Source organism: Perca fluviatilis, chromosome 13 (assembly GCF_010015445.1).
Source record: "Perca fluviatilis chromosome 13, GENO_Pfluv_1.0, whole genome shotgun sequence".
NCBI classification, from domain to species: Eukaryota; Metazoa; Chordata; class Actinopteri; order Perciformes; family Percidae; genus Perca; species Perca fluviatilis.
The window spans coordinates 17,038,577-17,056,173 of record NC_053124.1 but is presented as its reverse complement, the minus strand read 5'-3'; the positions used below and the strand labels follow the sequence as shown (position 1 = coordinate 17,056,173).

Genomic DNA, 17,597 nt, shown 5'->3' with positions numbered 1-17,597 from the left:
GTAGCTCTAATACAGTAACAAAAGATGCAAGTGCAAAGATTTTGCAAACGCAAGTTACAAATACCCTGGGGGCTAAGCCCCCCTGTCTTTCAATCCTAGTGACGTCCCTGCTTTGAAGTAAATTTGAGATGGGCTGACCCTGTGCAAGACACAAAGAGGTAATGTCTAATGTCAACTGTGCTTGACTGTCTCGGTGAAGAAACATAAGTCAAAGTTATTTCCCACACACCAGTAATGCTGCACTTTGTATAGCGAGTTATTACAGTTAGACATTCATATTTACAGAAACATATAGACAACAGGTACTTTATTCCCCGTGCCCTCGCCACATCAATGTCAATTCAGTTTCATGCACCACAATACGGAAATGAAAAACATGAAATGTTTTTTGCAAATCAATATAGCTGTTGTTCACTTAACCCGTTCAAATCCAACAAATCCTTATTTTATAACTAAATATGTAACTAAATAACACAATTAAAAAAATACAGCTACAAGCTGTCACCCACTTTTGACATTAATTACAAGTGAAGCACTTTCTATTTAAGTTATTGCCATATAATACATTTTTGTAGTCTTTATACATCACCAGAATTACAAACTCTGATAGATAAGTTCAAACCATCTCATAGCTATTTGAATTTATTTACATTTGCACCTTTTTATTAGCTTTTCTATTTTAACATTTGACCTTTGGCACATTACGGAAACAGCAAGAATGAATATCACCGAATCATGCAGAGTTACAGTACACTGTAAAATACTGGACAATAAACAACATTTATTATGAATTTCTAACCAAACGTAATTTACTCATATCACAAATTGTTTGAATTCCCAAATATTTAAAATGACAACAGCATGAAATGATAACCCCCTTCAATCTTTTATCAGGATAAACATAGAACATGAGAAGTATAAACCATTGATGTGCTGAAAAACATTAAGCATATATTTATCATTATATAGCAAAATGTAGCCTTACTAACAATTTATCATTTTAGGGCATGTGGTCCAGCCTTAATTCTTCTCCAACTCCACATAATATTTAGAAACTAAACTAAAAACATTGGGGGTTGTGACTTTAGTTTGTCTCTGTTGCCATGGCAATGACACACTGTTTGATCTCTGGTTGGTCTGAATGCCGTCAGCAAACACAGCGCTACAGCACGGACCTGACACACACACACATACACACACACACACACACAGGCTGAGTCTGCAGTCTGGATGGACACCCGCTCTTACCAGCTGACTGCCAAAACCAAAGAGGCAGGAAGATCTTAAAATGTTTCACTCGCCGTCCTTCTTTCTCACACCATACTTTTCTCCCATACAGCCCATTCGACCCTTTCTTTCTGATCTAACCATCATCATTATCATTCTTTTTTCCATTCTTGCTGGTTTGACAGAGGCCTTGTCGTTCATTTGGGACTACTTGTCCAAATCTGCTGCGATGATCTAAAGTGTTCTGAACTGCAGCGCTCTTGCTGTGGAATACCGTTTTTATCAACACAATACTCATACAAACAGAAAAAGATGGGGAATCAAGAACAATGCAGCTAAATCATCAATAAAGCAGTCAATGAAGTCAACAAAAAGGTAACACAGAGAAACTTTACCACAATGTCCAAGAGCTTTGGAGGTTTAAGTCTCAGTTCGTATATTCAGGCGGGCAGGCATGCCTTCTTGTGGTTTTCCTACATGGTTATTTCCTTATAATCTCTTTTTTCAGTTCCTGGAGTTTAGTCCAGTCCAGACACAGCCCTTCCACCTGCCCAGCCACATGTCAGAGCTTTGAAAATATTGGGTAGGTATAACATACAGTGGATGGGTAAAATTCAATAAAATCGATCTACCATCTAGTTTCACTCAGGTTTCACTGTGTTAAGCATCAGTTCTTACTGTTTTACACAATTTTCTGCATCACATAGGTGAGGTTTTGCTCTACAAAACAGGGCTGTAGCACAACTCATCTGTTCATACCTATCCAAAATCTTCAATAATGCAGTAGTTTCTAGCAAGATGAGGGGCTGTGCGTTCCTCTCAAATTCATTTGAATCCTCCTATCCCTCCCAAATGTCTCTGCCCTCTGTTAGTGTCCCTCTTTCCTCATCCGTCGCTCTTACACTTTTTGCTGCATCTCTATCTGTTGGCCCTGTCTGGTCTGGCTTTGGCCCTTTCCATTCATCTCGTACACTGAGCTCTTTTGCTGTTGCCGTCGGCAGCACCAGACACCTACGATGACCGCCGTGGCGACAGCACACACAGCCACAATTATGGCTGCCACCATGGGACCTCGGCTGGAGGAGCTCGGAGGACGGGGTGGGCAGTTCTCGCCTGTACAGATCGCCTCCCCCATCTCTCCCTCCATCTCGCCCCTCTCACCTGTCTCACCGGGCAGGTTGTGTACAGTGTGCTCCTCCATCACTCCGTTATTGCCGTCGTGCATCGGTGGAACTGGGCCGAGATCAAGGAAGGGGTGTTTAGTGAGGTCATCCTGCCAGGGGTGGGTGGGAGCTGCCTGTTGTGTGTCATAGTCCAGGGTGTCGGAGTATGAGGGTGAGTCTGAGGGCTGTGAGGGAGCAGTGGTGGGGATGAAGCCAGGCCACATCTCCTCCACTCCCCCTTGATCTAAGGCAGGCTCCGTGGTGGGAAACTCGGGCACCTTTGGTAAGCTGGTGGAAGGGACAGGTGTAAGAATTTCCACCTCATTGGGTCTGTCTGTTGTCCTAACAACTGTCCCCCTCACTGTATCCTTCGGTCTTGCCCTTTCTGTTGTGGACTCACCATTTTCTGTTCCCTCTGGAACGACAGGGTAGCCATCCAGCCAGGTGTCGTCTCCTTCTGCAACCTTCTGAGTGACGTTTTGATATTTATCTGTTGCTATAGAAAATATTACATGCTGATGACTGTCATCTTCATGGCTATCATGATCATCATAGCTGTCATGGTCATCGTGTTTATGATCACGATGATCATCGTGATCATCGGGATCAGTGTGGCGGTCATTATCATCCTCCTCCGGGTCATAATGCTCCTCATGGTCATCATGGTCATCGGGGTCTGGATGTTCCTCAGAGCCATCAGGATGTCCGCGATCATCGCTACCACGATTGTTGGTCACATCGTCATGTTCTTCATAGCTTTCGTGTTCGTCGTAAGTGTCGTCATACTCCTGGCTGCCATAGCGAACACGATCACGGTCCTCTTCGTGCTCACCCATGTCATAATGGTCATCATGATCGTCACGATTCTGGTGGCGGTCCCGTCTTTCCAGATCATCATGCTGAGATGGAATGTAATGCTTTACATGATCATCACGGCCATCTTTGTCCTGGTGGCTGTCGTGGTCATCTTGATCATCATGGTGGCTATCGTCATGGGAATCCAGGTCTTGATGGTTGCTGTCATCGTGATCGTCTCTGTCTTCTGTGTCACGATCATTGTAGCTGTCTCCCTCGTGATCCTGGTCGTCCACATCAACTGGATGCTGGTGGTGGTGTGTTTCCTGGCTGTCATGCTCTTTACTCTCCTCTGATTGGGCGCCTGAGGCTCTCTGTGTAGTCTGTGTGACTGGATTGGTGGAGACAGGATGTCCTTCCTCCTGGAAGGCCTCAGAGGGGAACCAGAAAAGGTGCTTCTGGGAAAGAAGAGATACAGGTGCTTCTGTGGCTACAGCTGCATCAGTCCTGACCACCTCCCTCCTCTCCTGCTCCCACCTTGGATGGCCTATGAAGTCCTCAACAGCCCGATCCTCGTCTTTTTCTCCTCCTTCTACAGCTCCTTTAAATTTTCTCCCGATCACCTCTCCTCCCACTTCATGTTCTCCATGTTGGTCCAGATGCTCCTCCTCTACTTCAACACTAAAGCTCTTCTCTTGCTGCTCCTGTATCCTATCACCCTCCAGGGATGCAGCTCCATGCACCTCCTCGTACACCTCACCATGAGCCTCCTCTGGTCTCTCGTTGTGGCTTTCTGCCTCTCCATAGGAATCTGTGAACTTGTCCTCGTAGTCTACATGACTTTCAGTCTCATCTGCAAACCATAACAAGGACACATTTACTTGATGAAATTCTAACATTCATGATCAGACAACTTAAATAAAAAAAAAAATCACATAGGCATTTGCATTTAAAGACAACTTTTGGATTCTGAAAATGTGGAAATAATTTAGCACAGAGGTTCCAAAACTTTTGGGACTATGACCTCTTAAAGGAATAGTTTGACATAAAGATGAAGCTACAGCCAGCAGTCAGTTAGCTTAGCATAGCATAATGATTGGAAACAAGGGGAACCAGCTGGGGACTGCCTATTTCTCTGACGCTCCATTGTTCCGACCTCTCAATAACCCGAAAAATTCCCTTTGGTCCTACAGCCCACTAGTCCGAAGTCCCTTTGTTTTGAAAAAATAAACCCTCTGCTCTGACATCCCATTGTTCCAACCATATAGGGTTAGGGTTATGGTTATGGACAATTATTTATAACATTTCTTTAGGATTTTTGCCTTGTTTAACATGTCGGGAATCCCGAAGTTTCCTGTTTGAAACCGCCAAGATGAGGCGTCTTCTCACTGATCAAGTTAGTTTCACATTGGTTATTGCAGGGATATGCCCCATTCCTATTCATTATCATTGCAGGCTTATGGAAATATAAATACATATCCAACCCAAAACTAACTTTACCCTGTTGGACTTTGGACTTAGTCTACATTTTTATTTCAGTTTTATCTTCAGTTTTAATAAGCTAGAGAAAAGTAATTTCGCTTGTTATTTTTTATTCAGATTTTAGATTATGGGAGGTGATCCACAAAAGCCTATATAGTCGGAACAATGGGATGTCAGAGCAGAGGGTTTATTTTTTTCGAAACAAAGGGACGTCGTTCAGTCTTTAGGCTAAGCTACACTAACGGGCTGCTGGCTCCAGCAAGAGTAGTATCAGTTTGTTCCTTTAAAATAAAGCAATGTCTGCTTGTGATCCTTTAACATAGGGGGTCACATGCCTATTTAAAGGATTTATAGAGGATTGAATAAGTAAAAGTATCCAGTGAAAAAAGTTATATAATTAATAAAACAGAAATTTATTGTTTCCTTTGTTATCTTTTTAAATCATTTTGTGGTCCCTCAGATTGATCTTGGGACAGTTTAATAACCACAGCTGTAGCGCACAAACATGACTAACCATGGACACACAGGCCTGGCATTCTGCTTTATAGACACTCTGGCCCTCTTCTTCTATGCTATGAAGTGGGCCACACTATGGCATGTCACACTGAGGTGTCATAGCAGCCATTTTCAACTCACAACTGATACTCTGTTTTCCAAAATGCCAAGAATCAAGCACCAATCACTTAACAACACTGGGAGCTAACAAGTAAGAAGTGAGGAGGTTGACCTCAGAGTGGTCTCCTGTCCGTCTCGGTCAAAGCTCAAAGCTTTGAAGAGAATGAACAAAAGGGGGGCTTTCTATTTCTGTCTCCTTCCATTTCTGTCCCACTCTCCAACATAAACAGTTTAAACACCTTCTTACCTTTGATACATATTTCCACTAGTCCATACCACTCTCCACAGCTGTCGCACAGCAGGCTAAAGGCAGTATGTCCACTGGGCATTACATAACCTGGCACACATGTGTACAGCAGCTCATCTCCCATCTCGTACCCAGCGTGCCCCTGTAGACGGGCGTTCGGAAAGGATGGAGGGTCACCACATGGCACGCCTGTCAACAACAAACAAAGAGATGCATGTTATGAATGCATGTAAATGTTTTGAGTTGTTAAACAAACTTTTAATATAGATGATGAAACCCCTATTCAGCATTACACAGTGTGGTTAATGAAACACCACTCAATATTATTATCCAGCTTTACAGCGTCACTATCCCATTTTTAAACCGAAAAAGATAAGAATGACTCAAGGGACAGGAAGCAATGGGCTTTGTGGAAAATGAGGATGTAATTTTTACAAACAAGACCATTAACAATGCCACTGGGATGAGATAAAGGCTACATATTGTCTTGACTCTGGTCAAATTTTTTATGGTAATTAGACGGAGACAGCACAGTTTATTCGATACATAATGACATGTTGACTAGATTAAAAAAATTTTGAAATTTAGCTTCATGCTCCTTCTGTGCTTACGTACATTCATGGATCAAGTTATATGGTCACGCACGCAGATATTCATGAAGAGGCAGAAAGATTGGTATATAACGACAGATATGAGTAGAAACATAGAAATGGAAAACACACTCAAACACACACTTGCAGGATGTAGAGTGCTGAAAGTCGAGATTGGTATGAATGCAGGAACACAGCTTCTTTCTCACCTCAGTAAATATCTCAGGAAAGACACACACACACACACACACACACATATTCTGTACACACATAGCTAAGCCATTCATATCCTGACTACCACTCACAACTTTATGTACAGATTTATAAATTATGAGTTTATATATCAGTGTGTATTGTGTGTTTACTGACCTTTGTCTTTGACACAGAAGGCGTCCAGGTGTGCAGCGTCCTCTGTAGCGTTTTCTGTTCTCACATCCACTGCTTTCAGTACACTGCCCACAACATTACACACTGTGGTCCTAGCAAAACGATAGATAGATAGATAGATAGATAGATAGATAGATAGATAGATAGATAGATAGATAGATAGATAGATAGATAGATAGATAGATAGATGTTTGTAGACATTAATATTCACATACACACAAACACATTCATTAATTACAATTTGATATGGGAGCAAATGGCCTACAGCAAAGCATTCAGGCACCACTAAGGGACTCAATAATTGAGGGTGGTTATAACACATTCACAGAAAATCCTTTGGGTACACGTCTTGCACTTGAGTATATCTACTCCAGTACTGTAGTTAAATACTTAATTTCCACATTTATTTGATAACTTTAGTTACTACCTACTTTTCTAAAATGCATTTTTAATGCTAAACATCTCATTTTAATAATTGTTATATGCATAAAGAGGTAAAATAATCCAATATTTGACAAACAAGCAAAAATAAGTGAAAAGTACAAAAAATGCATGGTATAATGTAGTATAACTTTTTTTTTTTATCTCTCATGAATCATCTTGAGCAGCTACAACAGTAAAATGCTGCCTACACACTAATGCATAAGTATTAACAATCTAATAATTTAATATTGTATCAGTCACAAAGGCTTTTATTTTGCAAAAACAAGTATTACTTTTGATACTTTACTGTAAGTACATTTTTCTGATACCTATGTACTATGAATATGAATGCAGGACTTTTACCTGTAATGGAGTATTGTTACATTAATATATTGGTACTGAATACTTCTTCCACCACTTATTACACTACTGATAAAAAGTGAAGTGAGATTTCTGTTGAATATCACATGTAAAGTTGCAGCTCTGGTTGTTATATGTATACGGGAAATATGACGACACATACGGACAAATGTATACAGTACATGCTGCTCTCTCAGGCACAGCCTGAAATGCTGCTTATTCAAATATTATTACAGCATGACATCAGAGTCCAGGAACACACATCATGGCTCAGACATGTTGCAGTCTAAGCGGTGGTAGCCTGTGACACAATATTATCACACTATGGCACGTTACGAATAGATGTTCCCATGCAGATGCTTTAAGTTACAGCCAACTATAGAACACTCATAACATTAAGGACTTAATATAATATCCATTCCACAGGGACCAAATGAAAAATGCGGTCAGTGCACAACGCCTACAAGCTATAGCAAAATAAATGCTGAGTAAATAGTCTATTTTTGTTGCCATGTTAAGGTTTATAGCATCATTTGCCCATTTGTCATCCAAAAGCACCAGATAAGGCTGATTCAAACTTCCCAGGCCAATCAAATCATGTTCCCATAGCAGCTCCTGACACCAATCAGCTCGTGGAAGAAAAATTCAAAGCAGAGTTCATAAACATAATTTAAAGTCAGACATATGACCTTTTTCATTGAATATTACACAGTAATATCACGCATCATTAAATGTAAAAGGTGTGTGTGTGTGTGTGTGTGTGTGTGTGTGTGTGTGTGTGTGTGTGTGTGTGTGTGTGTGTGTGTGTGTGTGTGTGTGTGTGTGTGTGTGTGGACTTGTGTAAGTGAGAGTTAATCAAAGCATCAGTAATTGGAAAGAATTTGACTGGCAGTGCAGTGAGACTGTGAGAAGCGGTGTGAGTCATACTGCATGCTTGTGCCACACTAACTTCAGCTTATAAGGACAAAAATCTGAAAGAGAGAAATAGGCAGCATGACAGAAATCGCCAAGAAAACACTCAGAGAGAGACAAAACACACAAAGTCTATTTTCACATTAAACTGTATCTCCTGCAGGCATCTGTGTGTGTGTGTGTGTGTGTGTGTGTGTGTGTGTGTGTGTGTGTGTGTGTGTGTGAGAGAGAGAGAGAGAGAGAGAGAGAGAGAGAGAGAGAGAGAGAGAGAGAGAGAGAGAGAGAGAGAGAGAGAGAGAGAGAGAGAGATTGACCCCCATGACAAACATCAGGGGACACTTCACCTGGCCAAAGAACCTTTTCTCAAAACCCTCACCTTGTATGACATAACTATTACAAAGAAAACCCTAACATATGTGTGTATGTGTTTGTATGACTACACTGGTATTGTGTTTGGTTGCCAGGGCAGAAGATCTATGATTGACAGGTAAGAGGAAGACGTTAAGGTAGGAGAGTCAATCTGAGAAGCACTCGTTTGTATGCAACAGACCTAAAAATTATGTGAAGGACTACAGGTTAACTGGCACTAACACCAAAGTGTTGCCTTCTGGGAGAAAAAGCCCATGACAGCCTCCAAAAAAAACTGAAATTGTTCTGCTGCTCACTTGTGAGTGTTGGGGCGAGGCACAAGATTAGGACAGCGAGAGAGACGAGAGCATGGGTTATAGGGATGAACTCCGCTTAGACACACAGAGTCATAGATGGGTGATAACCCTGTGAAACATTGTAAGCGGGTGTGAAAGATGATGTCCACTGGTCAACACGTAGAGAGCAGGGAGGAAGGAAAGGAGAAATGTGTCAGCTTTTCCTCTGACCAGACGTACGTCATTCTTCGGGCAGACGCCATTTTGAAGCAGGTTCTGTTTCATAACACTAATAATTCCTCTTTTGAACACTGATTTGGGAAAATATTAGTTATTTACAAGCTTTTTCAGTGCATCATATATTCATCTTCCAAGAAATTACATTATAAACCTTCATTTACAATACTTTATCAGCTTATAATATCTTATTTAGCCCATTTTAAACACTTAAGGCACTTGAATAAGCTCACTGTCAGGGCCATTTCGTCTATTGAGTAACTTTGAAAAGAGTTGGAATTTTAAAGTCAGCATCTATCTGACCAATACTTGTGTTAGCGTAAGTCGTGCTAGCAGCATGGCTTTAGGGATAAGTCTGTCGGTCTGTAGGTCCGTCGGTTTGTGCAACAGCTATTGTATGGATTGCATCCTCTGTCATTGCCACCAAAGATAAGCATACAAGCTATCACCTCACTGTAAACTAAAAGCGTATCTTCTTCCTCCAGGCCCAAATCAGCCCTGTCTCTCTCTGTCTCTGTCTGTGTCTGTCTCGGGGTGCTGAAAGCTGTGTGTCATGTTACCGTGGAGATGAGAGGTGTAAATGGAGGCAGTTGTCGACATGACACCCCGGCTCAGAATTCCCTCCTCCTTCAGGAAGGAACAGAGGAGTCTTTCTCCCTCTCTTCCTCTCTCTTTTTCTCTTCCCCCCCTGAAATGTGTCACTTTCTATCTTCCCACTCTCTCTATAACTCTGCCTTTACTTCCTTTCTCTTTCATCCGTTCCTGCAACTGCCGACACACACACAGAAGCGCACACACTAAAATGACCTTTGACATCTCTAGAAGTCGCTCTACACGTCCCTTAAAACAATGAAGACCCTTACGCACAAATACTTATTTTCTTACCCCACTGTGCCTCCATAGAGCCACCCACGGGTGCATGGAGAGAAGAAGCACTCCACCACAGCATGACGGAGCTCCTCCACTGATGCCAAGCGGGCATGTTGTGAGGCACAAGCCCCCTCAGCATCTCTGAAGCCCTGCAGGCCGGAGGAGTTCCTCAGGTCCAACACGAACACTCGACCTGAGAAGAGAGAGAGCAGGGAGTAAGAGGAAAAACCTCTGAAACTTCTTATATTGCACAAAGTCATAAAGTGCCAAGTTTTCATGAGCTGCAGTTTAAATTCGACCTGAGCTTCTGGGTATTGACAGGGTTTGTAAGAATTAGACGCCTCACCTAATTCCTAAATGTTTTGACCATTATGATAAAATCCAAACAATATTCACTCGTCTTTCCTATCTTACATGAAGAAAAAAAGATAGATGTATCCATTCACAAAAGACAACAACCCAGAAGAGAAAGGGAAGGCTAAAAGGCTTTTTATTGGAACTATATTTTAACAATAAATTATATTTGTGTTTAAATGTCCTCAGCCCTGTTTTTGAGCCCTCCCCGTTTTTGTTAATATAGGTATTGGGCATCCATTGGAATGGTTGCTGAAAACCACACAGTTACCACTTACTGAGTAAGCAGGTTATCAGTTTTATTTTTAGGGATATGGCTACTTTGGAGTAGTAACCAGTAGCAACGCACAAATAAGGATATTGAGACTGATACCAAAATCTATATCCTAATTATGTGTGCCATAATGCAGATTTGCATTTGAATACAACTACAGGTATAGGCTATGAATCATCAAGACATGTCTATACTGCTTGTCATCACATAGAATTACAATATATTTTACAATTTAATAAAAAATTATATTGTTGCCAGCTGCTTAAAGGTTGAAAAAAATAGTATGATTTTGTATAAAGGATTACTCAAAGCAACACTTTAATTAGAAGTTTAATAAGTGTGTATTGACTACAGGTGTGATCAATTTACATCACAGGTGCACGCTGTCCTTCTCATTATCACCTCATTGTCATATCATTAGCTAGTGTTCAGAATCGCTAGCCTAAATAAAATGTGATTTAATGTTTAACGTGTTAATGGTTAAATCTTCTAAATATTTCATCCATTACGCACAGTTTTATTAGACGAATAAGTCAGTGTATAATGCGATAAAATGATAACTTTCAAGAAAAAATCCCACACGCTGAGAGGGGAAATAGCCTACTTTGGCTGTGAAAAGGCCACGAAACGCACAAGACCACAAGGCAGGTGGTGCCGATTGTTAGCGCGCGCTTCCACCAGTCCGCTCACGGTTAGCATCACCAACTCCTAACTTTGGTGATAAAAAATAATTTCATATTACAATAAAAGCTCATAATTTTGTTTGGGATTAAATTGTGAGTTTATAATGAGTCCGTCAATGGTTTGTTGTCACATATAGGCCTATTTTATATTTTATAATGTTCTGTTACAATAGCTTAAAATATGAACTTACCGTCTGCATTTACAACAGAGGTCACCGCAAGATAAGCCAGGCATCCAAAGAGCAATGATAGAACAGTTTGGTTACAACGATACAGCATCTTTTGGAAAAATCTCACTTTTTTATGTTGGAAAATGAGTCCAAAAACTTCCAGACGACTTGTGTATTCACAATCTTGCAGGTCAAAGTGACGGTGGAGAGCACACTCCCGGTGTGGACAGATGTGGACTGAGAGGCAGGAAGGTTCGCTTGTTGACAAGTGATAACGGGAAAACGGTCAGAGCGGCTCAAGAGCGAGGCGCAGTTTATCCCCCCAAATAGTCGCCCTCGCAAGCAGATCGAGTACCGGTGTGAAAACTCGCGTGTCCCCGTTAGTAAATACGTCACGGCTCAAAATCTTGAGGGTGGGCAAAGGCGGACTGCTCCTTTACAGACACACACACACACACACACACACACACACACACACACACACACACACACACACACACACACACACACACACACACACAGAGAGAGAGAGAGAGAGAGAGAGAGAGAGAGAGAGAGATTATGGATAAAAGCATCAGCTAAATGTTATCAGTGTTGAATGTGTGTGTGTATATATATATATATATATATATATAACACAATTTAACACCCCTTAACTGACCTCAGGTTGAGGTTGAGCATAAATCTTAATTAAGGTTAATTGTCCCCTCTACAAGGCTCAACTTCCTGTGTGTGTGTGTGTGTGTGTGTGTGTGTGTGTGTGTGTGTGTGTGTGTGTGTGTGTGTGTGTCCCATTTTGGTGAGGGAGATAAAGACAGATGACCATAGCCTATAGACCATAGAGCTATTTGGACCATGCAGGCATTGTTTTCAGTGAATCTGCAGGTGAAGATAACCAACCCAGTACAAGTAGGCTACATACAGGATCCACACCACTTAACCTAAATCAACATTATAACCTATATATATATATATATATATATATATATATATATATATATATATATATATATATATATATATATATATATATATATATATATATAAGTGAAGTAAGTAAGTGAACAAAAAAATGGAAATTCTACCATTTAATGACAACTGGGCAACTCTATCTGCTGAAGAAGGTCATGCAATGAAGGCTCCAGAGCAGCTAAAGACTGGACCTAGTGAGATTATCAGTGGTGGAAATATTTAAATCCTTTAGTTAAGTAAAAAAAGCAATACAACAATGTAAAATTACTCCATTACATGTAAATGTACTGTATTATTATAATTAAGTATTCTTATCAAAAATGTTACTTATCTGAGTGAATGTACTGACACTCCACTAGGGAAGCAGATTGTTTTGTCAAGAATGGAATTGTTCTTCTCTGTCTCTGTTCAAACCAAAGAGATAAAAGGAAAGGAGGAGGAGAGAAGATTATAAAAAACATTTGGAGAAAATGACTTTTTTCTTGTTCCCTGCAGTAGGAAAGATGATGGCTGTGATTTGAAAGGAGATAAAACTGCTGTCAGTGGGGGACAGGAACAATACATGTGTGTATGCAGATGCTTGCACACTTACAGAAAAAAACAATTGGAATGAGATTATAAAAAAAGCAATATAGAAATTCCTTAAGGAGTGACACCTTTGTTGAGGATTCACACATACTCATCTTCTTTCATTACTTTCTTTCACATCCCACCTTTTCTCATTTTCATAATTCTCTGTGTTCCCCTTGCCCCAATGGAGTCAACAATAGGTGCTGCATCATGGCATTAAATCCCCCCTCTGATGTTTTTCTTCTCTGTGTTTCTCCGTGACATTTTTTCACCTTGCTCTCATGCACCTCAAATACTTTTACCTCCTGTTCAGAGGGTTTTGATGAGGGAGTTTAAGGTGGGCTGGGATCCTGACTCATGCACAGTGGCTATTTCTGGAGGGTTGGGGGTTCGTAGAGGAGAGGAGAGGGGAGAGTGACGGCGAAGAGGAGAGAGACAGTGATTCACACCTGCACCGTCTCAGAGAGGCTGGTGAGAATTATGTTTGCTGCAGGTGTCCTTCACACAGGTGTGCAATCTCACAGGACTTCCAGTACACACCCATCAGACAATATGTTCTGTGGAAGTAAACACACACACACACACACACACACCAACCACAAGATTGCTCGGAGTATGTGTGAGACCAGTGACTTCCCATGTGAGACATGTCCTGTCAGAATGAGGTGTAGTGCAGGTGTGTGACTAACTCAGAGGAAATCATTGGTCATACTGGTGCAGCCCAGGGACAGAAGGGGGGGGGCTTTGTCTCCATGGCAACAGCCTCCATGAGAAGCGGGGTCGGAAAACAGGAACAGCTTTGAAAGCAAAGAAGGGAAGCTGCACTCAGGGAAATTGGTTTTGAGAGAGATGATTGATAATAATACATCAAAGAGCAGAGTTTGGGTTTTTAATGAAGATCTTGTCCTGTGAACCGTAGTGGATACTATTGCAGTAGTCAGAGGGCATGGATAAGTATTTCAACATAGGCAGAGGGCAGGGAGGGCTGGAGGGGGGACAATGTTCTTAATGTGAAAGGTGGATTGACGTGTGTCACTGTCCTGTGAAAACAAAAATGTCAACTTTTCTCAAGCGGAAAACAGCCTTATGTTTAGCATTGTGACGATGCACTTAGATAAACCAATGGGGGTTTAGAATGTTTGTTTAGGTTAAAGACATGGGAGAATTACCCCAAATTATAACTGAAAAATCACCAAATTTAGAGATACATAGTTTAACTGGACAGTGACAATATGTTTTCGGTGGTGTTTTATATATATATATATATATATATTTTTATATGTATAGCACTTTAAAAAAGGCACAGTGAATGGAGTGAACTAAACTAAACTCATAGACACAGTAATGAAACAAAATACAATATACAAAAACATGTTAAAAATAGATAAGAAAATCAGATAAATACAAAACAGGCAGTAAATACAAATTATGACTAAAAGTCCAGCTACGTTTAAACATATGTCTTTAAATAAACTATATTGGATGAAGCACAGAAGGTCCCGGTATCATCAGCTGAGGTCTAAAGATGATGTGTAGAGATGGCCTTGCTTGACATCAGTGGAGACACTGCGATCATCAGGACACATTCAACACTGAGCTGCCAGCCACAGAAGAGTCAGGATGAGAAGGACATGGAGCTATTCAAAGAGCTGAGTTAATGAATTTGACTTTTGATGAGAGATTGTTAATTACCATGGATTGCAGTGAGATGGGTTGGCACAGGGATTGAAAATGTGTTACATGCAGATTAAAGACTACATTTTAGCACAGGCATCATAAAATGACTCAATCTGAATCGTCTGTGTTCTATATTTATGTTATAGAATAATACAGTGTATAATGACTACAACTATTACGTGACTGTTACATGACTGTTTGCAGAAAACAGAATTCAAATCCTGGTTCCAAATGGCTTACTATATTATTAAATGTAATTAGCAGCAAAGCAGCTGCTTTAAAAAATGTAGATCAGCAGACATGTGGGTGGGAGTGAAGTCACTTTTTTGTCCATTTTAGTTTTTTAAACATATATTTGGGTATTTTGTTTTTCTGATTTTCTTTATCAAAATTAAATAAATAACTTATGCCATCAAAACCTCCTTCATACTCTTGTGATCTTTGCCGGGTGAACCCAGACAAAATAAGGGACTGTTACATTGCATGGTTTTTCATGTATTGTTAAGTCCAAATAAATTCCTGAAATAAGTCTGACATTTTTGTTCAGATATTTCTCTCTCTCCACTAATATTCCTTTCTAACAACAATGTAATAATAACAAAACCTTTCTAAATATCATATATGACTTCATCAGGGGTTGCACAGGTAAAATAAAATATTTGCATAAGCCCCTGACTCTACATTGGCTGCCAAGCAGACCATGCTGCCAGGCTGCATACCTCCCCTGACAAGCTCCACCAATCAAATATAGTTATGTTAAGGTTTGTCATAGACCTTTTTCACAGCAGACATTTTGACTTGTCATAGTAGGAAAAGCACAGCTGAAATTTATAACCTTAACGATGGCTCAATTCCATCCAGTGTCCCAGTAAGCTCTTTCAGTGAGTCAGCATGCAACAATACCAGGGCCTCTCCTAAGTGGAAAGCAGCCATCATTAATGGTTTTGAATACACCTGTGCTTTTCCTACTATGACATGTCAACATGTCTGCTGTGAAAAAGGTCTATTAGGGCTAACGTTTTTATTTATGGCTGGAACAGCACAGGTGGATGGCTCTCTGTCATTTAAGTGTGCCAGTATACACAAAAGCAGGGCCCTGAAATATGCACACCTTAATCTAATTCAGTAATATTATTAGTTGCACCTGTGTTACAATGTGTTGGCCAAATGTACTGAGGGAAAGAACATTGTACTATTACAGTATCCGTATGACCTTAAAGGCCCTACACACTCAAACTACACCCACACACGTGTTTTCGCTTACTTTGCCTAATTAGACCTCTCCTCAGGACTGTGTGGGTGCACATGAACTGAGCTTGACTGTCATCAGCCTTCCTTTGTACTTACCTGTAAGAACTTAAAGAGCCTTTTCATTTTAGGCCTTTTTCACAGCAGATATTTTGACTTAGTAGGAAAAGCACAGATGTTACCAATAACTTTAAAGATGGCATTGTTCTATTCAGTGCCCCAGTAAGCTATGACAGTGAACCAGTATCCCAGGACCCTAAGACTGAAGGCAGTGGTGGAAGGAAACTAAGTAGGTTACATTTACTCAAATACTGTACTCCAAGGGGGCTTTTATTTAACTTAAGATGTAGGAGAATGTTTGTAACCCTTAAAGCAGGGGTCTTCAACGTTTATTTAAGCCAAGGACCCCTTAACTGAAAGAGAGACAGATCAGGGACCCCCTACTACATATATTGTATAAAATGAAGTTGCATATTAATCTGGTCCTACAATAACTTTTAGGGCAGCCTAAAGCGTTTATAGATACCTTTTTTGCATATTACTAAGCTATTCAAATAGCCTAATAATTGTTGGCATGATTTTATAAATCATGTTTTAATGTTAAACACACATGTGGAACAGTCAATCCTTTGGGATGAACTGTATCTGTGGATGGCTACCTTAGTGATTACATTACCTATAGGCCAGTAAGCCTATCATCAGTGGGGATTTATATTTGCTAATAATATGTTGGAATCATGTTAAGACTTTTTAATTTTTGAAAAAACTTTATTTTTTTATTATAATTTTGAGGCCCCCCTGCAGTTACTCTGAGGACCCCCTAGGGGTCCTGGACCCCCTGTTGAAGATCCCTGCCTTAAAGTAACACTTAATCCTTCAGATTATTAGAAAATAGAACTGTATAATTCAAAATAACCAAAGATACATGGTTTTCACTGGACAGGAAGGGTATGGAAAAATGTTACCTGAAAAGTAACTTAAGCTGTCAGATAAATGTAGTGGAGTAAGTAACAGAACATGTAAATACTCAAGTAAAGTACAATAACTATTATAGTATGTCCTATCCTGTTTCCACAGATGTATGTTATATTAAAAGAGTAAACATTGTTTCATCCCTTTGTTGTAACAGTACAGGATGGACATTGATGAGGCTGGTTGCATTAGATCGCCCTCTAGCTGTGGATCTTGAGAACACCTGTGAAGATATTTCATTCTGGATGTGTAACTCACACTCTAGTATGTCTGCAGCCCTGTCTACAAAACCTGTAATATCAGAGGTGAAAGAAGTATTTAGATCCTTTACTTAAGTACAAGTAGCACAGGTAAAAATACTCCATAACAAGTAAAGGCCTGTGTTCAAAATCATGCCTAAGTAAAATATACTTAAAGTATTAAAAGTTATGCAGCTTGGACCCTTTCAGTGTTATATACATGTATATTATTAGTATTCAATTAGTATATGTATCTTGAAAGAAAAAATAAAGCAGATGGCTGCACTATAATTATGAAAAATGTGGCTTTTTATTTAGAAAATACTAAAGCAAGTGGATTTGCATTGAAAACTGGTCGGAATATTCTTACAGCATTGATAATGAATAATACTTAAATAACTTGATTAATTTTTTTACTGAATAATCCATCATGTTTTAGAAGCTGATTATATCTTTTGTATTAAAAATAACCTGCAAAGTAATAAC

At 40.1% G+C, this 17,597-nt stretch overlaps 1 protein-coding gene across 1 annotated transcript; it reads right to left on the bottom strand.

Moving 5' to 3' along the window:
* Positions 1-290: 290 nt before the first annotated feature.
* Positions 291-11,818, bottom strand: susd5 (sushi domain containing 5). The gene is made up of 5 exons (XM_039819179.1): positions 11,455-11,818; positions 9,968-10,145; positions 6,489-6,598; positions 5,530-5,718; positions 291-4,038 (listed from the first exon to the last, which is right to left on the bottom strand). Exons 1-5 carry the CDS (start codon positions 11,540-11,542, stop codon positions 2,126-2,128), a joined length of 2,478 nt encoding a protein of 825 aa, XP_039675113.1. The 5' UTR covers positions 11,543-11,818; the 3' UTR covers positions 291-2,125.
* Positions 11,819-17,597: the final 5,779 nt, after the last annotated feature.